Below are 27156 nucleotides of genomic sequence, written 5' to 3'. Positions count from 1 at the left end.
AGGCTGCATGTCAGATACAAGAGCAGAACAAAATTATGAACATAACTTGCATGTAGTAGCTGCCTCTGATGCAAGATGTTTATGTAAAAGCTACTGCAAAATTAATTTTAGGAAAGCTTACTATAAAAAAAGCAAACTTGTTCGAAATGTCCAAATTTAAATGTACCAGTTTCTACTTTGAAGTAGAAGGCCAAAGGCAACATACAACAGTTGGCAGTACTTAAAAGTGTATTATATCTAATTTCTTGAACAGATACTAGAGCTTAAGCTTCGCTTTTAAAAATACCTTTTATTCAGAGTGACTGTTAGCAAACTGGGTGCTCCTGGACAAGATTTTTCCGTCTGATCCAACGTTCCTTTTCCTGCTCTGATTGGAGACGCAGTTCTACTCCTGTTCCCACCGTAAGGTGATGCTGGGGCACTACTCGTTTCATTCATTATGTGAACAGGAGATGAAGGAACAATTAGCGTCTTCACATCATCCACACGTTCCGTCACTGGTTTTATTTCATCAGCAGTACTTGATGGTGTCTGAGTCTGCTGAAATATGGTAATGGTGGCTGCATTTTGAGAGCCAGAAGAACTGCTTTCCAGCGGAGATAGCTGATCAAAGGATCGCAACTGGAAGTCATCATCCATTGGGATGTAAGGAGCCAACATCTCCAAATCTAAATCAGTTTCCTGGAAAAGACAAGAGGCAAGAGTTAAATATGTAAGAACATCTCAGCTACGGCTTCATTAAGGCTATTCTTTTTATCAAATCCTTACAATATTTTTTTTCAATTTAATGAAAATATTACATAGAAGAGGAAGGAAGTTCCTGAAGACATTCTAAAGACAGACAAGCACATTGAGAATAAGCACTAAGATGATACAGAATTTTAAGTTATGTACATTACCTGAGTAGAGAATGGATTTTTTGCTTCTGTATCTATTGCAAAGAGTTTCTCCACTAATTCCAGTTTGAATTCATTAGCCATATCATTATCCACATCAAAGCAGTAGTCATTGGGACTACTGGGCTGTGAAAACATTTTGAGCGCAGTTTTAAGTTTCTGTCATTACATCATTTTGCATTGTATCTACAGATTCTCTGAAAAATGTTCTAATGTAAAAACTAATTCCAAGCTATAGTTGCACAAAATTAAAATGGGAAAGGAAAACACATTTATCGGTATACATTCAAATTTACCCCGCTTGGGAAGCACACAGTTAGTTGGAACCTGGAAGTAGCCTCTACAGTAATTTATTGGAACTAATTTGCTGTTTAGAGAAGTTGTCTCAACCATTCTTTTCTAGAGAAACCAATCCCAAGCTCTTCTTATTTCTATCGGGTAGTATTCCATGCATTTGCAAAACTCACTTTAATGAAAAGATAATTTTCAGTGTGAAAATGTATCTTTTTCCTCAGATCATGGCATGAGCTTAGGTCACAACATCGAAATAATTTTCAATTCCTGCCTTGGCTGCATCCTTAACCAGATTTGCTCCACAAACCCCAACAGCACACACATTTTAATGCAGCACATCCAAATTACGTAACTAACCTCAGGCGAACTTTGGCTGGTACTTGCATCAGAAGGGCTGGTCGGTTGCTCTTGCACCTGAGGCATGGTAAAAGAAAGCTCGAGTGGCTCTGTGTTTGGCTCCAGCTTTGATACAACTTCTCTATTGAGTGCAGGATCAGCATTGCTACGAAGTGGCTTCGTAGTTTCAGAGGCAGGTAGTGGGGACATTGCCATATTTATATTCTGCAATTTCTCACTGGATGAGGGGAGCATTACATCGTTATACAAAGGAACTTCATCACATTGTTGTTCATCAGACTCTATAAAAATTAAAAGAAACCATCAACCTAAGTAACAATACTGTGCGTGTCTACGGACCTCATTAAATTTAAACAGCAGCTGAAATACCACTAGGCAAGTGATACTGGGAGATGATTTTTCAAAATTTACTGTAAAATACTAACTTTACTAATTAGCATGCTCTCCAATTTAAACGCACACCCACCATTACTGCTGAAATCTAGAGAGATAATTGTGTCTCCAGCAGCTGGGGCCAGCACAGTTAAAGCATCTGGTTCCTGTTTAAGTTTCTCAAATAGGCTGTTGGTATCATCCAGGTCATCTTTGCTAAATATTTTGGTCATTTTCATATCAGGAGACTCCACTGGTTTCAGCATACACTCAGTTTGTCCAAGGGAAAAAATCAAGTCCTTCTGAACAATTCCACTGTCAGAGAGGAAGATGACTGTTAAAGAACAGCTAAAAGGAATAAATTCAGGCTTAACAGTTTCGTAAGCTTAAAAAAAACAACCCAACCACACAAAAAATCCCAAACAACCTCCCCCAAAACACCACACCGCAGAGTTATGAGGGTAGGAGCTTTAAGAATTGCATTTTTCTTACTCATTCTTTCCTCAGATGTAATAGGCAAAGCAAGCACTAATTGTGGTGCCATCAAAAAAGGTAACTAAAGCAAACATGCTTTTCTGAAAGCATTGAGAAAGCAAGATAAAAAAATAAAGTTCAGTATTTCCTAAAACACTCTTCTTTGTTTTAAATGAATGCACAATATGTTGATAGATTGATACTGGAACATTCACTAAAGTTTTGAAAAAATAATTTAGGACTATTATACAATTGCACAAAAGTCAACAAGTCTGCCTTCAGCTGAAGCTTTCAATTAAAAAAGGAATTCTAAGGAATAAAAAGATAAACGGGATTAAGACGACACCATTACTGCTGCTCTGACTCCATGACTAATAGTTATTAGTGAAATTAACTACTTCAGAGTGCAGACAAAGATGAAAGAGTTGTCTAGAATGCACATAAATTCTCAAATGCTTCCATTGTGATAGTACAGAAGAGGCTGGCCCTACACTTTTGTCTGCAGAGATCTTCCTACTGCATCACTAGATCAAAAAAGTGTTTTGTTTTCAAATACAACTCATAATCCTAGGACTGGCAGTATTCTAAGCAAAATTTCATTGGTAGGAAATAGTAACATCACAACATATTCAACAGGGGATCACATTCTCAGCAAGCTGGAAAAAAAGATGTGGTGCCATCAGAATCTGACTTTGTCTTCAACAAAAACGATGACAAAGAACAGCGACGTCCGCTCAACTTACCTCAACACATAGTTTACACACACTATGCACTGTGGCTGAGAATTCTTAGTGTTGTATATAACAGTTGCTTGAGTTTCAACCCAGACATAGCCACCTTGTTTAGCAAGCATTCTGTACTGTCCTGTTGTCACCTGCCCTTTTGTGAACACTAAAAGCAGAAAGGACACCAGGTTTAATTACAGGCAGAAAAAACAGAAACCGTTTAAGATAAGTATTCACTGCAGATTCATATCTGCAATTAAAAGAAAGCCCTCGTTCTTCTGTAGCTTTTCCCTGGTGCTGTATCTCATCTCTTGTAGTTGGAGGGCTTTAAATCCTTTTCACTTACTGTCGTGGTGTGTTTTGGTCAGATGATCAGAATCCAGCGCATGATAGTACTCATAGATTGAGCGACCCAGGAGTTCCTCTGGCTCATACCCCATCAACTCTGTAATTCTTTAAGACAAGTGAAAAAATTGCTAAGTAAAAGCAGACATGGGCTAGCACAAATACTAAAGCATTCAGATGCTTGCACATCTAGAAAAATCCTACGAGTCACTTCCATACACACTAGCAGCAATTTTGGTTTACTGGGAGTTTTCATTCTGAAATAAATTGCTATTTTTTATACTTCTTTTTTTAAAGAAATTTCAGCAGACATAAGGTTTTAATTCTCACTGCATATTTACAAATCACGTCCTGTGGTGGACAGGATTAAGTAAATCCCCGCTTTCTAGACTTTTTTTTTGCTTAAAGGTAGACCAGCTACTTATGGACTAGCACATCCATCTTACACAAATATGAGAATTTAATAAAATAACAAAGACATGCTTCAACAGTTTTAAACCTGCAACTAAGAGAAAGTAGGAATCAGATTTATTCTTCCCACTCAACCACTGCCAATTTTTCCAGAAAACAGTATTTTCCTCAGCCCCTAGAGGGCAGTGCTAACCAAGGGAACGCATTTATTTTGCCCTATTCTCCATGCAGAAAATTACCAAATAAGTACCTTTCGTGGGACACCATCAGTCCTAGAAAGGTAGTTACTGCAGAGGACAGAAAATAACCTGCACTAACATCTCTTTGCATGTAGCTGCAGCAACTAATTAGAAGTTCGTTTTTGTTACAAAAAAAAAGGAAACAGTAACAAATAATATGCAATTAAAAACACAAAAAACCCCAAACAACAAAAAAAACTCAGGCTAGTGATTTCCTCCGCTTCTGGTTTTTCATATTTGTCAAGCTAAGTTTACAAAGTATAGTAAAAGCAGTCTTATGTATTTGCCTACATCCATGATTTGTACCAGCTCACAAAAATCTTATTTTCAATAGCAGATGTATTGCATTAAAAGTACAGCTGAACTTTTGGGGTTTTTTTGGACTGGACAGAGCAGAAACTGATCTCCTGAGGAATGGAGAGGGAGGGAAGTGGTAGCAATAAAATGCATCTGACAAGTATTACACACACGTTCTTTTTGGTCGCCAAAACGCACCACCATCTTTGACAAACCTAAATCCTTTCTGTTTTTTCAGTGTCCAGAAGAATCTTCTCATTTCCATTTAATCACTGCCACTACACTAAAGATCAGTTTGACCAGGCAGGTAACTGCAGGCAAAAGATTTATTCTAAAGCAATAACCCTGCACCCTCAGATTTAAAAATCTGACTTTTAAAATAAGACATCCTGGTCAATCAATAAAAGCCAAAGTATCCCACCGATGATTCTCTGTGCAGATGAATCAAGTTAAGTAAGACTATGTAAATGTATAAGGCCCACATTAGCAAACATGTACCAACCCTGCAAATCCTTCAAATGAATTTTTTTGAAGTACAAAATATATATTACCTTTCATCACAATAGGAAAATTTCATATCAAGACTGTGACGACTGAGGAACGTTTTACTGTCCAAAGGGACCTCAATGTTTGATGGATGAGGAATAGGTTCACAGATCAACACCAGACACGTCATGGGAGGCTTTTTGTAGCCACAGTGAGTTTGATTACCACACGTGTCATATACACGAATGTGTCCAGTGCAGTGGAGTACCTATGGGAAAGTTGTATTTTAAAAAGAGACCAGGTTCTTGTCTGTCAGACAACACAATCGTGCTTCCATTAGCACACCCGGAGCAAAGTCCTTCCGCTCCCCACCCCTCATTATAATAGCAACAGAAAGGCAGCAGTGCTTTCAGAGGGCTAAAGGAGAGCAGCAGTTCTCCTCCTCACACTACACAGACTGTGACGAACACACAGGCTACCAACTCTTTCTTCTTGGGCACTGGCTGAAGCAATGTTAGACATTTCTGCATTTCTGTGAACTGTTCTTTGAAAGTTACATTAATAACGACACTGGTAAGCAATTCCCTCGGCAAAAGGTATCTTACTATTTAAATTTGAAAGTTATGGTAATAGTAGCAATGTCCATTTTAGATCTTCTGCAGAAGTGATGTTAGAGATCAAATACATTCTTCAAGAAGTTTTGCATTTTGTGGTTTGGGTTTTTTTTTAACCATTCTTAAGTAGAAATTGTTTACAGACAGCAGCAAAGAAGAAAAAAGTTGTTTGATCCAGAATAACTAAATTAAGTTATAAAAGGGGATCATGAGCCATAATACCACTCGATACAGTAAAAGGTTACTTTTTGTCCAGAGGAGAAAATGCATTCACTGCAGAAAGTTATCAGGCTGGGCTCTTTTTGTTCCAACTGTTACAAAAGCAACAGCTAGCAGCTTCAGAAAGAATGATACTGAAGTCCTTCAGAGAGACCTCAACTATCACATTTACAGTGTCAAATCAAAAGAAATCAGGTATCAGCATAAGTGATGTTGATTATTTTTTTCTCAGAGGACAAGGCTTTATGCAAACGTATTTAGTAATTATAATTTCTACTAAGTAAATGACCCCTAATTTAAAATGGAGAATTAAGAGTTTTGAAAAACTAATTTTAAAACATTGTTTCAGTTACCTCCATGATATATTCAGTATTAAAATTCAGCATATTGAAGTACAATTATTAAATTAGTTAAGTACTTAGTGAAACTCAAGCTCATTACATAAAGTAAAAATGTTGAAACAGTGTTATGACATCTGAAAAGGAAGCTGCCAAACTGCATAAGTATTCCTTTGCATTAGTTACCTTCCATGTAGCAGACTTTATATTCACTGTTCTTCCCCTGCTAGTCAGTGTACACTTCATTCTGAGAAAAAAGCTGCGCTCCGTGTTTTGCTCTTTGCCCTTTTTCACAGGACCTAGCAAAAGCAAATAGTAAACCAATTCTTAAGCTCTTGGATCATCTTCCAAAGGCATTTAAAAAAACCACCATGTTATAGAACTAGGGGAAGACCCCAAAAAAAATTTAAAAGATTGATAAACCTAACAACACTTTTCAGAATGAGTTTTACTGTGAGGTAGGCAAAAAACTGAAGTTTCAATGTTTTAAGATCAGTATCATATTTGTAGCCCACTCCACACTCCCAGATTTCAGGAAAAAGGGGTGGGGAGAAAGACAGACCGATTGAAAATTTACTAGATTTTAAAATTATAACAGAGAACAAGAGGCATATGCAGAATGAGAAGTACTGTTGAATTGGTTTCCACTGAAATGAATCAGTAACTCACTGTGGGGAAGTTCAAATGAAATACATTTTGGGCCCATAGTTCTTCAGGACCGCAGTAGTTTTTCAATTCAGAATTAACAACTCTGCTGTTTACATGCATCCAAATATTTCCACAGTGATTCACATTCTTAAACATGGACCAAGTTTTTAAACACATTATTAGCATTCTTGGGGGAAAAAAAAAAAAGCCAAGAAATCCTAACACAAATTAATATTAGCAGCACTTTTTCAGCCTTACTTGCTAACAGCAGGCTTTAAGTTAAGTTTTTGCCTTTACAGGGGAGAACCTTTCAGAGTTGATTACTAGCTAGGCTATTCTGGGCAAAGAAAATGCAAACTGATCCTATCAGGAGAGCTGCAAGCAGCTCGCAATGTGTGGAAGGAGGAAATAAAGCACTTAGGATAAGGAGCAGTGGAAGAGCGAGTTTGCCAAGGCGTGCTAAGGAGTGAGGACCAGATCACAGCAGATGGTGGAAGTTTAGAGCGTGTGAGCTTACTTCTGATACAAGTTTATACAATGATTTGCTCTCATCTTCCACAGACAACAGTAGCTATGAAATTCTTCATAGTGGTTTGCACTGCAGCTACTAGTTTGACAAAATTCATTAGAAAAATGTTAAAGCCCCTATGCTACATTGTTTATTGCTCCTCACAGAAACAAAGACTAACAGGGAGAAGCCTACTCTATGCCACATCAAAATGTCCTCAATAAAGGAAGGGAAGAACAAAGAAAATAAAGCAGAGTTCAGGGAAGCAGCCAAAACTTACCTAATTCAGTATGTTTTTAAAAGAGTTAAACCCATCTATAAATTCAGAGTTGAAGATCACACAATATTATTGTTACCAAGTCCTGATGCTTAAGGCTCTGCTTTAACAAGCAACTGTAAAAGATGGAGCAACGTTCTCAAGTCTGATCCAGCATGGGACATTATTTTTTAAACCGCCAGCTTTGAAAGTTTAAAAAGCAACTTTGTAAAACCAGAATGCAGTTCAGTTTCTGCCAATCACATTTATATTCATTTGCACCTGTACAATCCCAAAGGGGAGTATTTAGTACTCAATTCAAAACCAAAATAATTCCACTGATGTAAGAGCTGCAGTAGAATGAAACCTGGGAATACTAATAAATAGAAAAATTTACTATTATTACTGTAATTTAGACTTCTGTCTGCCAACTTCATTTGCAAAACAGATTTTGTAATAATGCTTTCCAGACATCTTATTCCAGCCTGGTCAATTTAGACATGCTAGAGTTGGTTTGCATGAAACTCAGTAATATGACATTTTTAACAATAAGCTTTTGCAACATGACCAAATTTCCACACTGCTTTGATGAAGTTGTTCCCCCACCCCCCATATGCATTACTGTATTCCAAAAGTGGTGGCGGGGGGAAGTCTAATTTAGCCTTTGAAACATACTTCAATACTAAGGGCAGACAAGTTTAGAAAATGCTTACAAAATCAAAGTCGGGGCCCTTAATGCTATGATATCTTATCAGGTCTCTTCCACTGAATTAAATATCATGACAACATAAAAGACTTCTGATTTACAGTGCTACACAAAAGCAGAGGTCAGGCTCGGTAATTTATCACTATCTAGATTCAGAGTCCATATAACCCTTGCTTGATGAAACAGGAATTAAGAGAGGTCAGATTTTAGATTTCTAACAACCGAGTAAAGCAGATTTGTTTGGAGGTATGCAGGCTGCCAAGTCTTTATAGTCATTAAGAAACCTTTAGAAGACATAAAAGCAGTAACTCATGGGCATTTGTTACATTCAAAAGCATACAGAACATGTGAACACAGTGTTCTACTCCCTCAGATGGAGAAAAGAAGAGTTAGAAATCTGTGAAAGATACCAATTTCATGCACCAATTAAAAGGTGCAGAGAAGCATCAATACTAAAGCCCTTTTTCAGACTGTCCAAGTATTCCCCGATTAGTTTTTCAGTGTCCTCAATACAGTATCTTTCTGTGTCTTAAGAATACCACCACAGATTTCTGGAAGAAAGCATATGGTTTTAAGCTGTCTGGGAAAGGCAAGCCAAATATATCAATTTAACTTCTCCATATCCTTCTATACCAATCGCTTGAGATCATTCTCATTCAACCTAGCTCTAATTTTATTCCTGTAGGCATGCTAATTCTTTCAACTCTCAATAACTCTGTTTCAGTCATTAATTTTGTTTTAGATTAAAGAATACTAATGAAGTCTCATCCCTCTTACAATTAGGATATTGCCAAAACATTCTGGTTGTTTCTGTTGTTAGTATCTCTGAACAAGGTTTATTTTGAGATTTAAGCAGTGAAACATACTAGTTTGTTCTCTCAACACCTTTTTCTGGCAGATATCCAACTGTACTAATGTTAACAGGAACTACCCATAAGTAAGTTAAATCAATTTTTTCTTTCTCACCATTTCTGTGTGTAAGCATTTCTCTCAGCTCTTCATGATCACATGGATGAGTGAAATCAAATACACTATGCCCCGTCAACTCAAACTGCAAAAAAAAAAAGGTATATGGGTGTCTAAGTTTGCATACACAAAAATGTAACAACTTTTACAGATTTGAAACAGTCTTAGAAAATGTCAATGTTTCACCTGAGTGAGTCCCATACACTTGTTCACGTTTTCAGACATGTAAATCATGTCCCCATCTTCGGAGAGAACCATGACAAATCCATCAAGAGCTTTCAAGTAGAAACAGTTCAGTTCCTTCTCCATTTTGGCCTCTGTCTCCAGCTCACCTACAAGCAGTCACACATTTTCGTTTAAGTAAACATCAGCCATTCTTCACTTACCATCAGAAGTGACTTCTGGCAAGGACTCAATCTTGCAGGACTGTTCAAAACCAGTATAATTCACTTATCTAAGTGATCGGTTAAATTCTTCAAGCTCTAGTAATGGTATCACAAATCACAGAAAAGTCAGAGTGAGGTTAGCCCTCTGTGCTTTCATGTATAAACCAATAAACCTTCCACCTTAAGGAAGAAGTCTACATAGCAAAAATACTATCATTTATCTCAAAAAGGCATTACAAATTTTTCTCAGGGGCTTCCTAGGAGACATTTCAGAGTATGGCTACCAAAGACATTCCTCCATACGGTATGGATAGGCATGCATGAGTACAAATAACCAGTACAGCATTCATGGCATGCTGTACAGACACTGGTTCATAAGCTAACTCAGATACTCCTGCAGCTGCATGGGTAGGTGCAACTGCAGACACAGACATATCCTCAGCTAACTTCACCTTCAGTGGAGTACAAATTACAACAAAATTCCTTGCAGTTTATATTAAGGAGAAACACCTACAGTTAGCTACGCCAGCCTTGCACCAACCACCTACATTTTAGTAAAGCACAGTTGGAACAAACAGCTCTTGGGGGAAAAGAGGGTTAACTGAAAGAAAGTAAATTTGGGAGAAGGGGCAAATGAGACTGAAAATGGCACTACGGCTGTGATGAGCCAACTAGGATCATCAGATTAGAAAGGGAAAAACAAAGTCTGTTGAACAGTGGCCATGTTTTTCCTGTGTCATCACCAATAGCCTATTTCTATTGTAAGGTCTTCCACTTTTCCACGGAAAATATGCAACTATTCATGTATTTATTTAACCGCGGATAGGTTTGAGAAACAGCTTCTTCCTCAGTTAACCTCTAGCCCTTTTTTCCAGATTCCGCTACGTTCTTCACTTACCAGCATCTAGCAGCTTTCTCATGCGCAAGTAGCTGATGGTCAGTCTCATAATGGATGCCTTGTCCAGGTGTGCGCTCACGGTGTGGGGCAGGGGCAGCTGATGAGCAAGCTCGTAGAATACTTCTGATTCCTTGCTCCTTCGGCACCGGGCTGCATCTCTTGACTTCTCTTTTCTGCGTTCTGAGCTAATCCTATATAAACAAAGTTTGGGGTTAATATATGAAACAGAGTTCTCTGTGCAAGTTAAATTTGAAACTAAGCTGCCCAGTAGCTAATTAACCAGTTATCAAAGTTGAATAATTTAAAACCTCTGTTTAAAAGTGTAAATATAATTCCGTGTATAGAGTTCTGCCAGAACTAAATTCCAACCCAGAGTCTTCAACAAGATCAGTTCTTCAAACAGCTATGTACTCAGAACCATGCCCGAAGTACTTATCTTGTCCCTTGACTGCTGCCTCTCTAGCCTCCAAATCCTGCTTCCCTCCTCTTTCCTAACGCCGTAAGTCCATTCAAAATACTAACATAAGTAATTTCCAGCTCCATGCTCCAGTAGTATTGTGTATACTCTCCAAGTTCTTCGCTTTTTACCATCCTTACAAAACCCACCTAACAGGTCAGATAAGCAAGGATATTGATTTAACATGAGATGTCCTGCTTTTCAAGTGATCCAAAAAGTCCCTTTCCCAGCTCTCTCCAGTATAGCCCCTTCCACAGTCTCCCCTACACTAGAAAACTCCAGCTGTTAAGAAAGTTGCCTCATGCTCCTTCCATTGCCTCTGTTAGATTCGCCTCCCCTAGGATGCATGAACAGCTCAACTAACAGCAAGCACTGAAACTACTGGGACTCTGTCAGTCGGTAACACGGACGATTCTCCCTTTTCCCAGCACCCACATCGGTTCACGTTTGTCTTGTGCATCTGTCACATGAGTTTTGAACTAAGCATTCTGAGACAGGAGCTCCAAATTTTTCTTACATTTGAACTAGAACTCAATGCTGCTTTGGTCCCCAGGGAAATTATGCCATTGCAATTAAGTTTGCTTTTATTTTTAAATGAATAATATACAAGCATATGGTATTGTTGCCCATTTTTCTTTTTATATATTTATGTCTTCTGAAGGCACCCTATCTTCATTTCGCATACACCTGTGATATAAAAGGCAGTTGCACTAATCTGTAAGATTCCCCTTTTCCCATTGACTTTCATGTAAGTTGTACAACGTATGCCTATAAACATCGCTTTTATAACTCAAAGTTGCATGCCTTTTAATGTTATCAAAGAGATTAAGTGTCACTAGCTGAAAAAGACAGAAAAATAAACTACTGCATTATTTACTACCAACAGTTTAGGAATCACTTTTTCAAAATTTCACTGGACTTAAAAATCACATACTACCACTGCCAAATTCGCATTTCTAAGTCTGCAGATCTGTGAAAAAGCACCTTTTAATTAGCACTCATCTTGTGAAAGGTACCACAAATGATAAAGGAAAGCAATTCATGAGCTGGTATTGCCTGGGAAATAACGCACCAGATGCAGTGTAAGAAGTCAAATACATACCCAGACGAACGCATTTTCAGTCCTTTACCTAATGTGCTGCCCCCAATAGCCAAACACCTACTTAGTCTGTGCAGAAACATGCAAGCAACAATACTATTAAGACTGACACTGGAAGCCTGAATGGCTCGAAACACCGAAGACATTTAGTAAGCTGTGATAAAGACAAAGCAAGACATCAGAACCTCTTCTACAATTACCTTCATTTTTTCCAACTTTGTAAAACTGTACCGAATCCCCATCCATCCACAGCCTCACCATCCTCTCCTCCTACCCGCTGCCACTGCCAGCAGAAGGAAGTGCTAGAAGCTTGGTTTTCAGAGTTGTAAGTTTTGTAAGAGCTAAGAATAGGATTTATCCTTTGGTGGCAAAAATCAGGCTACGGGATCACAGAAATACTATTTCTATGTAATGAGAAACATTAATAAATCTACATAATAGTAATGGAGATCTTTGGAAAACTAATTTATGAGTATTACAGTTGTAAAAAAATCCGGACATACAATAGTTCAATCAGTTTCTGTGAGCATAAACACATGTTCCTCAGAAGGGTAGCCTAAAATATCTGATAATATTTCCCATCTCGCAGATTTCTTCACATTCAATTTCCCCATGACAACTGATGTTCCTGCTCGGGTCATGGATATCTTGGTCTGAGAAGCTTGAGGCTCCTGACATACAGGTATATCCGGAAACAGCCATTACAATAAATCAGACCTTCAACAATACTGAAAGAGTATTTTAGCTATATAATCTGATTGATTAAACATTTCTTACTGAAGATAGGCCTAAAGTACCTTTTCTCTTGGTGGAAAACTAAGGGTGGAGGTGAAAAAAACAGCTGGATTCTCTCCATCCTCTTTCTTGGACCACAGATTTCACTGACAAAGGTAACAATCAATTATGCTGCCTTAGACAGATTCACCTTTATACTTCTGATTTTTCTTTGTCAGCTACTCATTCAAGATCCTTTCACCTGCAGAAAGTTTGTCCTATAGTAGAAACTCAAGGGGGAATCTTGGAATCTTGGAAAAAATCAAGAAAGTAATCGGTTTCCATCTGCCTAGATGCCTGCAGTTTTGTCACGGCTTCCTTTTCAACTGCAGACACTTTTAAGTTAAAAACCCCAGGCTTTAGCAATAATGCTGCGCACTTCAAGTCTGCAGGTTTGTCAGGCTTGTGTGAATCACAAAGGGCATATACAGAAGGACAGTGCAAGAGATGAAAATAGATGCTAACCTCAGAAGTTGTGATTTCGGTCTTTTCCCTTGTATTTTCTTTCTGAAAGCCTAATGTTCTTGAAAATATTTCAGCTAGTTTCTAGATTTTTGCCTGGTTTTAGCATGCTTCACAGCAGACATCAACGTGAATAGTCAAAACTTCTCACAACTATTGAATTACTAAGTACTGACTGAAACGCTGCTCAAATAGAGCTCATAGTGCTTCTGTTAAAAATTAATCCTGGAGAAAGAGAATCAAGTGTTGCGTGCTAGAGCGCTGCCTGACTTTGCAATGGGCAAAACGCAAGGAAAAGTGCAATGCTGGTACCAACCAGTGCTGTCCGAGCAGCAGAGTCTCCTCTCCCTCTTACTAGGTATTTCCTTTCTAGAAAGGCTACTACTATAGATAGATATTTAAACTGTACAGCACAACAGTTTGCTATTTTTAGATGCTGCTTAAAGCTAAGCTGTAACCAATCTGAGTAAAACCCAGCAATTTAAATAGGAAGATTAACTACCAGCTTCAAAGAGCATTTCTTTAATGGATCAAATTAATAGGGAAAACGTCTTTCACAAATGAGGTTTAATTACCAAGTGAAGTCAGAGTTGCCTCAACATGGGAAGCCACCAAATTAAAAAAAAAAGCCAAAAAAAATAAAATCCTTTACTGTTGCAACTGCTCTAAGCTTTGTTACCTACAGTTGCATAAAGTAAATGAAAAAACACAATCAGCATGTGCAGCTGCCCACAAATTTCTGTGTAGTCAATTAAAGGATGTTGAATTCCTGTAAAGAAAATACATTTCCTAAGTGAGCTCTCTCTCACCTAGAGAAAAAAAAAACCTGAGCTCAAGGAAGAGAACTTTAGACAGCTAGATATGAACTGCCACAAAATCAGCTTAAATAAATTGTACCATTTAAGGGAGATTTTCAGAACTGCCCATGCATAAAGCTAATGGTCTTCACAACAAAAATACCATTCTGTAGAAACAGGAACCCGACCTCCATTTAAAACAAACCCCAAACTTAAGAGCCGTATTGCAACCTTCTGCTATCAGTCTTGCATGAAAGAAAAACACCTAAAGACTCAGAAGAAAATCTCAGCTGAAGGGTACATTATACATGCAATGAAAATATCAGAAATGTTGGTGCTACACAGGAAATTGCATGCATTTTCAGGTATGATGTTTCCTGCACAATTTCAGTGCCAGACATTCATTTCTATTTTGTGTTTCTGTCACCAGAATACAGAAGCAGAAAGCAATCCAAAGTAGGTTAGAAAGCAGTGTTTCACTGACAGCTTTAAACACAATACTAGGCACTTTTTATATGGAAGAGATGTTTACATGCAATAGCTGAATAAACATCTGAGTTCCAAAAGATATTCAAGTTTGAGACCCAGAGCAAAAAAATATTTCACAATCAGGATTCACTGCAGCTGAACAGAGAGCTTGGCTGAAGTATATTACCCAGGCTCCTACTCACAGCCTCAAATCAAAAAGGCTTTAAAATACAGCAAGGTGAATATAAACAAAGTTTACAGCAAGCAAGAATCGGCCCAACAGCCTTCAGAACAAAGCACGCCAGCAGCAAATCCCTACACACCAGTTACAGATGTTAAGACAGCCTCTCCTCGAACGTGCAGGTCCTGCCATATTGTCTCTCAGACAATATAGTTCCCCATACCATCCCAATGACCCCTCCACCCACCACTGCATATTTCTACAAGTGATTCCCCAATTGTCTAAAGAGCCCACAGTTTTCATCTTCTTGAGTGTAAAACTAATCAACGGCCACATTTAAAGATTACTTGTTCCTGCTTATTTACCTGTGACAGATAAGACCAAAAAGAACTCTGGAAAATACCATCAGTAGCTGGTAAGTTTCAATTAAAAACAGCTAGATTAAAAATGGTCAAAGGACAGACCTTAACACAATGCAGCATATCAACTTTGTCTCCTCCTAGCTTTTTAAATCACCACCCAGTGCATGAAAAATTTTACATTGTGTACACAATACATCAACTCAAGAAATCAGGGGGTTTCCTGTATGTTGTTTTACTGCTGTTATCCATTTTCTAGCCTTTTTCCCATTCTAACTTACTGTATTTCTAATCAGGCAGACTTTGCCCTATAGGTGTTTTCAATTCCCATGTAAAATAACTATTGTGCATGAATTAATTAATCCGGACTCATCTTTCTTGATCCAGGTTTTGAGAACATTCTAAAGAAATGATAAGCATCTTCTGATAGCAATTACATTTTTCTCTTTAGAATTGTTTTCTACAATCAAGTGGCTTTGTATTTATCATGGTAACAGTTTCACAGAAGCATACCATGTGGAAACAATGTAATCCAAATGAATAATGTGTCTCAAATCTAGGAACAGCTCATTATTGAACTTGAACTAGTTTTCATTTCTGCCATTAATTCCCATCATTTACCAGTACAAGATTCACGCTCAATACTTCAATGTTAGATACAAGGTCTCCTCAGACTGTAAAACTAGTATGGGAAATACCTGGGAGTCACATATCCACTATAAATTCAGCTTCAATTTTAATCCATTATGCAGAGGAAAAAAAAAAAAAAAAAAAGAAGCAACTATTACAATACAATACTACATTAACAGTATATATCATCATGACGGTATTGCAACTTAGAAAGTAAGCGGCCTCGTACTTAGCTTTTCAGGTTGAAGTCATTCCTGTGGTTGGTACAAAACTTGGTCGTCTATTCATGCCTAGCCTGAACCAGGTAGTTCTGCCAGCACAGCTGTGTGGGACAGAGGTGCAACTCCCACTTTGCAGCCATACAAACACCCTAACACTGGTAGCATTACACTAGCGTAACTTTAAGCTGTGTTCACATGGACCGTCCGAAGAGCTCAACCCTGGGCACGTCCATGCCGACCACTCTCACCTAGAGCACACCAAGAAAATACTGACCAGATACAAGCTCATTAAAAGGCTCACACTGCCAAAGAGTGTGTTACAACAGAGCTCTGCTCTTTTGACCGTGCTGAATATGCAGCCGTTCATCTTTTTTCACTGTTTGTTAGATCTTTATTTTGTCCAGTGCCGCTAGCCACAATACTTAAATTATTCTACCATGAAAAAATGTCCCAGGTAAGCCCAGCACTTAGCACAGAGAAACTAAAACTGTGTAACTCAACTTCCCTAAAGACAGCTTTACATTATAAACCCATTTTTCATATAAGAGAACACTGCTGAATCAAATCCAGTTATTTAAATACATGGTGAGCTAATGATGCAAGTATTCTTCTAGAGAAAAATAAAATCAAAACAACTGACCCAAAACCCCCACCCAAAAACCAAAAGCTCCTCATCTTCCACCTGGCATAGATGGAGAACATGCCAGTAAGCCCTCTTATGCCCTTAAAAATACTTTTTATCTGAAGTTGATCAACTAGGAGCAACAGAGCTGTAGCGTTAACACTATCAAGTCCTGAGACAGACCTGCACAAACATTGCCTCGAGTTGCAAGCAGCCCCAAAAGCCCCATTTCCCTCTTGCCTCCCAGCCCAGCAGTAACATGCTTGTCTGGCCTGACCAGCAGCCCAGATTGTTCACTGCTCAGCAGGCAAGCCATAAAATAGGTTACAAGTAGGGCCAACCGGGTCCACTACAGTTGGCCTTGCAAGGGAGCCCCGGTCTTTGCTGTTTAAAGATGAGAAAACCCAGGCAATGGGGTGGGGAGGAAAAGGGCTGGAGGACCAGCTTCATCTCATGTGCCAGCTTATGGGACTACTCCTTTCTGGTATCCAAACACTCCTTCCCGTGATGGGGGAAAAGGTGTTTCAGACTGCGCTCTCAAACACTTACTGCAAAGTCTGAATTTTCAGTTCAACAGGCAGACTTTCCAGGAACTGCAAAATATTTGCAAGTTCTCCACAAACTACTTTTTCCGAATTGGTTAGGAGGGGTGCTCCTTCCTTCCATAGCTGCTTTACAGAATTAATGCAATCTCTCAGCTACCAGTTTACAACAAACTCGGGGTTACAGCTTTGTCTCTTCTTGCTTTTGCTTTCACCATTATGGTCAATTTACCAATTCTGCTTATTTTACAGTTTGCGTAGAGAGTTCTTGTGAGGAACAAAAAAAACCCACACCCGAATCTCATGTGTAATCACAAGCATGTGATTTTTCTAGAAGAAAGTCTTGCTCATTATGAATTAATGAACACTAGAGCCCAGTAATCCAACTCAAGAAATCAGAAATTCCTTACATACAGTAAGAAAGATTTAGAAGATATTTAACTGCAGAAACTAGTGTAATATCCAGAGATAACACCTCTGTATGTAAAGTATTAAAATACATTTCTTTGTATATTACCTTCTAACATACCAATTTAAACCATTTTCTTTACATGAGGATACATTTACCATTAACTTGATTACCATCAAAAAAACCCTAACTGAAAAAACCCTAACAAATTAAGAGAGCCAGCAGGCAGTTCAGACTGAATCAGCTGCAGCAGCACAAACGGCCTGAGTGAACATTGAAACCCACTGCCGTTTGCAAAATGACAGTGGGGAGAGGCAGCGAGAAGAGAGTCCACTGAGCTATGCATTAACTTACAAAGTAAAGTCTTACTATCAAGATCATGAAGCCTATATAAACAGCCATTTTACAGACAGGTAAATTATGGCACATAAGAGCCAGCAGCAGAGCCTGAAACTCCTGAAGCCAGCACAGGACCACACTGTCAAGATTATCCGTCACCTGGTTTGGCCTTGAACTGACCTGAAATCCCACCTCCCTCCCCACTTAGAAAGTGTAAGAAGGTAAAAGCTTCCAAAATTAGTATTTCTAATTCAGGACGTGGTGAGGTGATTCTGCTGTGTCTTACTACACAGTGTAACCCACTGATATTTTACCTTTGCATGGTAATTTACTGTTTTAAAATAACCACGTGGCATACAGTGGTTGCTTGTAAGAAAATCCTAATATTTTTCAACTAGGTTATTTGGCTTTTTCCTAGAATACAGCATTATTCTTTTTTCTTTTAATTAGCTGTGCTCTGCCCTTCAGGATGAAAGATACATGGTAGTTAAACTGTGTTTATTATTACAGAAAACCCACAGCTATTCAAGAAAGAGGTCTGGACATGGGCTTGACAGAACTAGCCACTAAGTGCTCCCCTCCCTCCAGCCATCCTGCTTTTGCTTCTACCAAGCTCACAGAAAGGATGTAAAACATATCCCCCAAGGTATCTGTCAGGCTCTCAGTTAACAACGTTTTAGTTACAAACTGGTCTATCTTCAGACAGATGCAGACTATTGATAAAGTAACTAATTTTAGTCTAAATCATGGCTTTAAAATATATAATTTATGTCATCACACTCAGGTTTTCCAGACTGGAGGCTGGACATTTTCCCTCACTGCTTCCATCCAAGTTCTCATCCCTTCACCTCACATTCCTCAACTGCTTTCAGTTAACAGGGTATTTTGTGATCAAAGGTTCTAAGAACTAAAAAAACAGAAGTAAGGTTTAAAATTTTATTTTTCTGGATGAATAAAGAACAAACAGATCCACTAAGCAGTCAAGAAAATTGCTTACAACTATAGCTAGGACAAAAAGCCTGCAGCAGTGTCAGCTCAACATCCAGTAGATTCAATAGTGTGCAAGGAAAAAGTCCCTTCTGAAGGATTGAGCACCAAATACTTCCATCTCCAGCTAAACCATGTAGAGCTTCTCATTTCTTTAGCTTCGCTGGTAGAGGCTGCAGCCTTTATATTTGAAGTGGATTACTTCAAGTCTTCTGTTCCTTGGAGCACATTTCCATCTCTTCCAATGGACGCGAGCAGGACGCAAATGTAAGGAGGTAAGCCTCTAGTAACTCTTTCTAGTGTCCATTTACTTTCTCACTTGCAAGCAGCATGAAATAACTTCACAAAAACAGGAGCCTTGTCCTCAAATTCTTTTCCTTCTTGAAATGCAAGAATTTTCATAAAGTAACACCAATCTGGTTTTGGTTTAGGATTGACAGTGAAATGACTCATTCTGGTAAACAAAACAGGTCATCTTTTTCAGGTAGCACTTCCAGGATTATTACAAATTGAGTTGAAAAGGTTATTTAATAAAGCTACTTGGTAAAACCTTCCACTGTTGTAAATATAATAGCACAGTTCACTGCTGCCGATTCAGTTTCCTCAATTCTTCACTTGAACTTCAGGCTCTATTTTAATGTAGTGAGTTACAAGATCTGTTGTAACAGTTTTCCTCAGAATGCTTAACAAGAACTCATTCACACCACACCAGATTAAACAGAAGCTGCACAGTGTCTCTCCTACAACACACAAAGTTTATTATGTGTTGGCTATCTTTAAGGAACAACTAATGGATCACCTTGAAGCACCTGTTCTTCAGTGCAGCAGAGCCATTTCAAATGTCTTGGTACTAAAATATCTCAACATTTTAAAAGGCTACATTTTGTACAAGTCCCAGTATTATCAGTCTTCAGCAGAAAGAAATGACAGATTGTGCCTATGATCAAACTCCTCTTTATCAATGTACTTACTCTGAGATCTTGGACCAAACCCCCAGGCTGGTATGAACAGGCGTAGCTTCAACTGAGGCTATGGCTCCACATCAAAGAACCCTGAAGTGTTCGTCACCTACATAAACCGTATTTAAAAAAATACATATGCTGGCATGTATTCACTTGAATTCATGTTGATGTTTCTAATAATTTCAGAACTTAATTTTCATAAAGACTTTTATTCTAAGCTAAATAGAGATCTCAGTAGAGGAAAACCTTAACAGCCTTTATATCCAATGGTAATTTGGAAACCTGTATTTTTCCTGAACTTTCAGTCCTTAGTTAAAGTAAAAAGGCTCACCGTCCTTCCTGGGCCATTTTTGTAGCTCCCAGTGTCATAAAACCCCCAAGCGTCTCCCATTTTGGAGCAGTACTCAATGGAAAACTCAGATTCTCTTGCATGCTCTTCTGCCTGCTCTAATAGAAAGGAGGTTTCTCAAGAGAGGCTCAAAATGCTCAAACTTTCTCGGACTCAAAAGAGAAAGGGCTGTTACAACATGAAAAGATGATTAAGGTCCAAGTTCTTTCCATGCATTACCTAGGTGGTTTTTTTGAGGCATGTAAACACCTGCCTATATAACTGTGTATGTGAAGATAAAAGGAGCATTTGAGCTGATGACTTGTAACCTGGAACATTCCTTCCTTTTGGACATCAGCTTGCTAGAAACGGGCTACTGCACCTTCTTGCTAAGGTTCTTGCAAGATTTTTTTTTGTTTTGAAGCTGTTTGTTTTTTAAAGAACACATCTTGTAATCAGATCAGTATTTGCATCTCCTTAAAAGAACAGTATCATCAGGAAAATCTAGATGCTCTCGTATACCACCACTGAACCATGCGGTACTTCCCTCCTGGGTTTACTTAACAATGCATACTCTACAATCATGTAAGAATTATTTTGTTGGCATATCATAACACCAAGCTCTTCAAGAATAAATTGAGATAATACTGCCAAATTCTCTTCCACACTACAGAAAAAAAAAGGGACTACTCAAAAATCAGTGGTTTCTGTCATTCAATGTCCCCTTTAATACCAAAAAAATCTCACATGAACCTACTTGAAATCCAGCCTTCTAACATAAATTGGTGCAATATTACTGTTGATCAATATGAACACACTCAAGAATTCAAGCCATTGTGTTACATAGGCTCAGCAAAAGTCTTCAAGGCTTTCAGGTCAGAAGCACACCAAAGTGAACACACACACTCATAAGAACCTCAGAAGAGTTTGGGCTTACACTGCAACACTGCTGACATCTGCTAATGTTATTAACATCTATTGACTTTTTTTTCACTTCACCATCACCAATCAGTCCTGGAAACAGCCTTATAAACTCCACACATTATAGTTCAAGGATAGGGAGGTACAAAGGTCTATGGCTGCTTCCACGATGTGCAGAGGAGGAAGCAAGCACCTGTAAGTAAATGCATGCTGTTACATTGCTGACTGAAGTCTTACACAAGATAGCAGGACAGTCTTCTCTGGCCTCTCCTCTGGTGGCATGCAACTACGCTGCTCAGCTTCTCAAGGCTTACAAAGTAAGGACATGCTTTAGCATAATCTTAGCCTAACCTAAATAAACCCTTGATAGACATTTCTGAGAAGCCAGAAACCAACCAGAAAATGGGGATGGCAATTGAATGAAGGAGTAAAATGGACTATCCACTTCACACCTCCACCTTTAAACCAATAGTTGACTTAATTGCCAGACTTAAATTGCCGATAACAGTATGCAGCTACATTTGTGTCCACATCCCCACACCCCCCTTGAAATGGTCTAGGACATGCATCCCCAGACACCAGAAAGGAAGGCAGAGTTGCTAAAAAAAGCTTGAAAGTACTTGAAATAAAAACTTCTTACCATCCCATCACCCTGTTACAGACCTTTCTGGTGTTGTCAGGTGGTCTGTTAACAGAAGGCGGAGTTGTAAAAAAGCTTGAAAGGACCTGAGATAAAAATCTCCTACCATCCCATCACCCAGTTACAGACCACCTGACAACCTGGACCATCTGACCACATCTACACTAGACCTCTCTGCTAAGTGTGGACAGGTTGCTGGTATTTCAGGCATGCCAACCAAGAGACCCAGACTGCACACTGGAGATACTATGTTTTAAAAGGGCAAGGCAAGCATGACTGTAAACAAAAAACAGAAAACTCTCCCGCTGCTTCCATCAACATACTTCCAAATATTCAGACCTTCACCGATAAAAGAAAACCAAAGCACCAACTGAGCAAAATTACGGAAAATATCTGCAGTAGGCAAATCCTCCACAGCTATTCTTCCCTGATTTTCAGTGCCTCGATAACAAGGAGGAAGGGAGCACTATGCTGTTGCCTTCATCTTTAGCAGTCACTGGAAAGTAATTTCTGACCACTTTTATTGAAGGAATTCAGAACTGTTTCGTGTTTGAGAAAACGGCAAAGAGCAGACAATACAGGCACTACCATCAGGTAAGCCCTATGGCAAGGCAAACAATCCAGAAAAATCCAGAAAGCAGTAAAAACACCATTCTGTAAACCAAAAACCACTCTGCCCTCCCCATACCTGCAGGGAGACTCTACAGGATATTTACTGAAAGATTTCTCCTCTTCTTACAACACAGAGAGGTACAGTTAGAGTATATACAAAAGGTTTTTGTATTCGTTTTCGACTCTAGTAATGGTGGCTCAGTTCCATCAGCACTGAAAGAAATTAACAGACAAAAAGCAATGGCAGGTACAATCCTAAAGACCTCACACAGGTTTAAGAAAAGCCAGCAGCAGCCACTGCCCCTCAGAGACAGCGACACAGGACCTAGGCTTCTCAAACAGATTTTGGAGCTGGACCTCAGCGGCAGAGATCCAGCAGCAAAACCCTGGTCTTTCAAATCATCCCCTTAGACACTAGATGTTAAGTTTCAAGTCCCAACTCTGAGAAACTGAAAAGCTGAAGTTCTTCTGCAGGGCACTCAAGTCAGGATGTTAAATTCCACTGTTTTACACCATCCTAAGACTCAGAATGAGCACTCAGGAAATCATTTTTATAAATCCTTCCGCTTCTCTTTTTTATTTATCACCCATACCATTAAAGATATATGCTTTATGCTACACATAAGGACTTAAAACAATCCAAGACTCTTTCTCAAGTGTATCTACCAGCTGCAAGCCACCATCAAGTAACCCTAAATGGCTCACTTACTTAAAATGGTGCAAGAATTACTCTGCTAATAGTGAGGTGTCACACCACAAACCTGGGGAAAAACTTTTCATAGCATCAGCCACTCATGCACTAGAGTTTATTAAAAGAATATTGAGAGAAAAAAAATCAGCATACTTCTCAACAAAAGCCTTAAATTTGAATCACACGCAAGTCAATAAGCAAGCAAAGCTCCCAATAATGCTGTTTTACTCACTCCATGCACTGAGATAAACTCACCCCTTGTAGCACATGGGGGAAAACCCAGGAGTGCATGAAAGTGAGACAACTCCTAAAGAATAGCTAAAGCCCAGATAACTCAATACCTAATCATGTTGCTGATACTTGGTTTCTTACAGAATCTTGACCCCCATATGGATACAAGAAGCCTGGGACTACATCAAAGAATGGATTCAACAAATCAGTAAATGAATCCACACTTCCAGTTACTATCATGACTAAATTTTACCTATGTAAGACAGACACACACTTGGTCAAATTCTGTAATGTCTGCATCTCACAGCACATAATTAAGCAAACAGGCCTCACTTTAACTATCAAGAGCTGAACACTATCCAAACACAAGCACGGGGAGAGACAAGAAATAAAAGGATCTTAATACATGCCAAAATTGAGGTGAACTACATATACAATCAGCCAAAGTTTTATCATTGAAGAACAGGACTGGAAGGTCTTCTCCCTTAAACGTATGCTGAGCATAGACACTGTCAAACCTAAACCCTTCTAAACCAACCCAGGTTCTTGAGAAATGCTTGAGATTTTCAATAAATTCTCTGGTGAACTCATATCCTTCCTTTTTTGCTTAGCCATCTTTGCTCAACTGCACATTCACAGCCCTCAGGATGAGCATACCAGATACAGCTTTATGTTTTCTATTAAAGGCCTACAACAGAAGTAATCTGAATATTCCTTACTGTTTTATAAGAAACATTCCCAACTTTGAACTTGGTCTACAGGAAACAGAAAACAACAAATTCTCTTTCTTAAGCCCTGCCTTTAGGAAGGAAGCATAAGCTTTGCATACTGATTCTTACATTCTGAAGAGAGCAGATTACATCCAGGATAAGGAAATTGCAAAAAAAGTACCCAAGTGGGACAGAATGGTAAGTAAAAAAATAACAAATGCTCAAGGGCAAAAAAACCCCACAAAACCCAGAAACAGATAACAACTTAAGTTTCAAACCCTCCTTCTAGACCTGCCACTAAATTAGGGCAGCAGAGCAAAGCACAGAATAATCATTTCTGTTGCAACATTTTCTCCCAGGCTTCTCAATAGCCATTAGCTTCGAGTAGAAAAAACAAAGGTTGCGGACTGGGTGCCAGCCCCAGGTGTCCCACTGCAGGGATTTCATTAGACTAAAAGCTGATTCTCCCCCACCCCACGCCCTGCACCGCTGTAACAACTCCACATCACCGCCGAGATGCTGCTGTCCTAGAGGTGAAGCGCTCCCTGCTCACCAGCCCGGCTCAGCACAAAGCTCACCATCCATTTTAAAAGCCAGCCAGTCTCCTCTCCAACACAACACGCTTTAACACTTACTGCGCTTAACCTGCTCGGATGACCCTTTGATACAAGAGCAGAGAAAGCCCATCTCAAAAAAAAAAAAAAAAAATTATCACCCAAACCCCCAAAAAGGTATCGATATCAACATAAACAAACGGCGTCTTCTGCAGATGGCGATTACGGCAATTAATCCCTCCACAAAGCACGCCGGTGAAGCGCCAAAGCAGAAATCTGGTCACTCAAATACTCAAACTCCCTAACTTCACCATGGAACAAAGGCTTTTAAGGCGTTTATTTCCCCCTCCTAATTTAAGCTAACAATCCTTGGTGAATTATTCATACTCTTCAACTCACATTGTCCAGCCGCCATCCTCCCCGCCCCCCCTCCACCGCCGTGGGTTTTGGAGGGGTTTTTCTAACCTTCATATTTCCAGATTCCAAAACGGCCCTTTTCTACACAGAACCAGAACACCACGGTTCAGGGGCCGCCTGGAATAAACTGCAATTAACTCCTATCCGCGCATTTTCAGGGGCGGAGGCAGCCCCCCGGGTCGCTCCCCAGCCCCGCCGCGGCTCGGCCGAGGCCAGCCGGTTGCCCCGGGCCGCCCTCCCTCGCCACCCCCCGCGGACGCCCCCCGGTCCCGCCGCCAGCCCCTCGCCCGACCCGCCTGTCTCGCTTTCGGCGCGCAAGGCCGCCCGGGCGCAACGGCGCGGAGCGGGGCCCACACACACCCCGCGGCCGCGCGGGGAGAAAACACGCCGCGCACTCCCACCCGCGGAGCCGAGCGCCGCGCCAGGGCAGGCCAGGCCGGCGGGACAGCTCCCGCCGCACCGCAGGGAGCACACACACACACACACACCCCGCCTGCCCGGTGGCGGAGCCCCGACCCGCTCCCCCCGCCGACAAAATGGCGACGTGGACGGCGGGGAGGAGGAGGAGGAGGAATGAAAGAGCGAAGCGCTCCGCGGGCTGGGGGAGCGCGGAGAGGGAAGCGGGGGGACGGAGGACGGGAAGGACGCGGCGGTAACAAAGCGGGGGGCGGCGGGGTGCCCGGGGGAGGGCGCCGGCAGTACCGGGGGGGCGGGGGGCGGGCAGCGCGCTGCCGGCGCGGGCCGAGCCCCGTCCCGGCGGCTCGGGAGGCCGCGGCGTCGGCCGGCGGTACCTCTTCTTGTCGGTGACGCCGCCGGGGCTCTCCATGGCGGCGGCGTGGCTGCTCCTCCCGCCGGCTCCCTGGATGCGAGGCGGGCGGCTCCAATGGCCGCCACGGGGCGCGGGGAGATGGCGGCGCGGCCGGGAAGGGGCCGGGTCTGGGGCCGCGCGGGCTCAGAGCATCAGGGCAGAGCTGCGGGGAGGTGCGGGCGGCGAAGGGCGCAGCGGCGGCGGTGGGCGGCGCGGGGCTGGGCTGGGCGAGGAGAGGAGGAGGAGGAGGCGGCGGCGGGGGCGGGCGCGGCCGGCCCGGGCCCCGCGCTGCGCCAGTGAGGAGCGGCGGCGCGGCCCGGCCCCTCGGCCGGCGGGGTCAGCTGAGCGCTCAGCTGGGAGGGGGCCGGCGCCTCACGTGTGGCGCTGTGTGCGGGGCGGGACCGGCGGCACCGGCACCGGCCCCGGCAGGCGACCGGCCCCGGCCCGCGGGCTCCGCGCCCCCCCGCATCCCGCTGAGCGGCGGGCAGCCAGGGCCGCTTGGTTTCACGCCAAGCACCGCCGGTGCGGATCGTTAAAAAAATCGCCAAAAAGGAGACCGCCGGCCCCGAGAGCCCGCCGGCGCGGCGGCACGTTTAGGGGGATATCGCGCATTTTGTTTTGGTTTTGCACGGAACTTTTTTGAGTGCTTGAGTCCTTTCCCAAATGTTTAGTGGTCCTAAAACCAGGACATTTTCTGTTAAAGAGTTCAAAACCTCATATTAATTAAAGTGAATAGACAGCTGCATCGCCGGGCGGGCCAGGAGGATAATGCACGGATAATTACGCGCGTTTCGAGCAAGTTTTACAACTTCACCCCAACACGCAAAGGCAGCGCCGGGCGGCTGGACGGGGGCTGTGCGAAGGCACCGCGCCCCGATGCCTTCCCTCTCACCCAGGCAGCCCTGATCCCCGCCGGCCAAGCACCGGCTTAGGCTCTCGGGACGCGGGGTCTCCGCCCGCCGCATCGCGATCTCCGCCGGGGCGCGGAGGGGGAGCGTCCCGGTGCCTTGCCGTGCCCCGGGGCCGGCAGGCTGGCGGGCGGCGCTAGGACCAGCGCGGCCCCGCGCCGGCGTTGCCCCGCGCTGCCCCAGCTCCACCCGCGGCCGCTGGGGGGCGCCAGAGAGCAGCAGCCCGGGCGGGGCGGGGGGCCGCGGGCCCGCTCCCCTCACGGCGCGGCCCGGGGTGGCGGGGCCGGGCCTCGCCCGACAGCCCCAGCGCTGTGGGCACTGCTCACCCAAGGGATCCGGCACCTCCTGCAGCCGTGGCTGGCCCTGGATGCTCGTCACGAGTGGCTGTACAGGGGACAGGGCCTGTGCTGGCCCAGGCCTTACCAGCAGGCCCGGCCTTGACACGGCCACGCAGACGTTCATGAGTGGCCCCTCAGATCGGGACCCAAGCCACAGCCATGGGGGCGCAGGGAGAGGAAAATTAATTGCCCACGCATTTAAAATTAAAGGCTCCACAGTGGCCTTAGGTATGTCCCCTTAGTCATACGTGTCT

The 27156-nt window shown here is 41.8% G+C and overlaps 1 protein-coding gene across 2 annotated transcripts in view; it reads right to left on the bottom strand.

The window, feature by feature from the left end:
• Positions 1-25885, bottom strand: part of HIF1A (hypoxia inducible factor 1 subunit alpha) — a 34501-nt gene extending 8616 nt beyond the window's left edge. The window contains exons 1-12 of one of the 2 annotated variants that reach the window (XM_074820933.1): positions 25640-25885; positions 10436-10626; positions 9338-9483; positions 9152-9236; positions 6254-6366; positions 4962-5164; positions 3465-3571; positions 3137-3284; positions 2014-2234; positions 1548-1828; positions 900-1022; positions 287-681 (exon numbers count right to left, since the gene is read on the bottom strand). In XM_074820933.1, coding sequence (XP_074677034.1) covers positions 287-681; positions 900-1022; positions 1548-1828; positions 2014-2234; positions 3137-3284; positions 3465-3571; positions 4962-5164; positions 6254-6366; positions 9152-9236; positions 9338-9483; positions 10436-10626; positions 25640-25674 — 2048 coding nt within the window. In that variant the 5' untranslated portion in view covers positions 25675-25885. Of the gene's footprint in view, positions 1-286; positions 682-899; positions 1023-1547; positions 1829-2013; positions 2235-3136; positions 3285-3464; positions 3572-4961; positions 5165-6253; positions 6367-9151; positions 9237-9337; positions 9484-10435; positions 10627-20075; positions 20437-25639 lie in introns of those variants that run through there. The other variant, XM_074820934.1, reaches the window with a different exon arrangement.
• Positions 25886-27156: the final 1271 nt, after the last annotated feature.

The sequence above is a fragment of the Strix aluco genome, chromosome 4, assembly GCF_031877795.1.
Source record: "Strix aluco isolate bStrAlu1 chromosome 4, bStrAlu1.hap1, whole genome shotgun sequence".
In the NCBI taxonomy this organism is placed as follows: Eukaryota; Metazoa; Chordata; class Aves; order Strigiformes; family Strigidae; genus Strix; species Strix aluco.
Note: the sequence above shows the minus strand (reverse complement) of the source record. Positions and strands in the feature narration are given on the sequence as shown.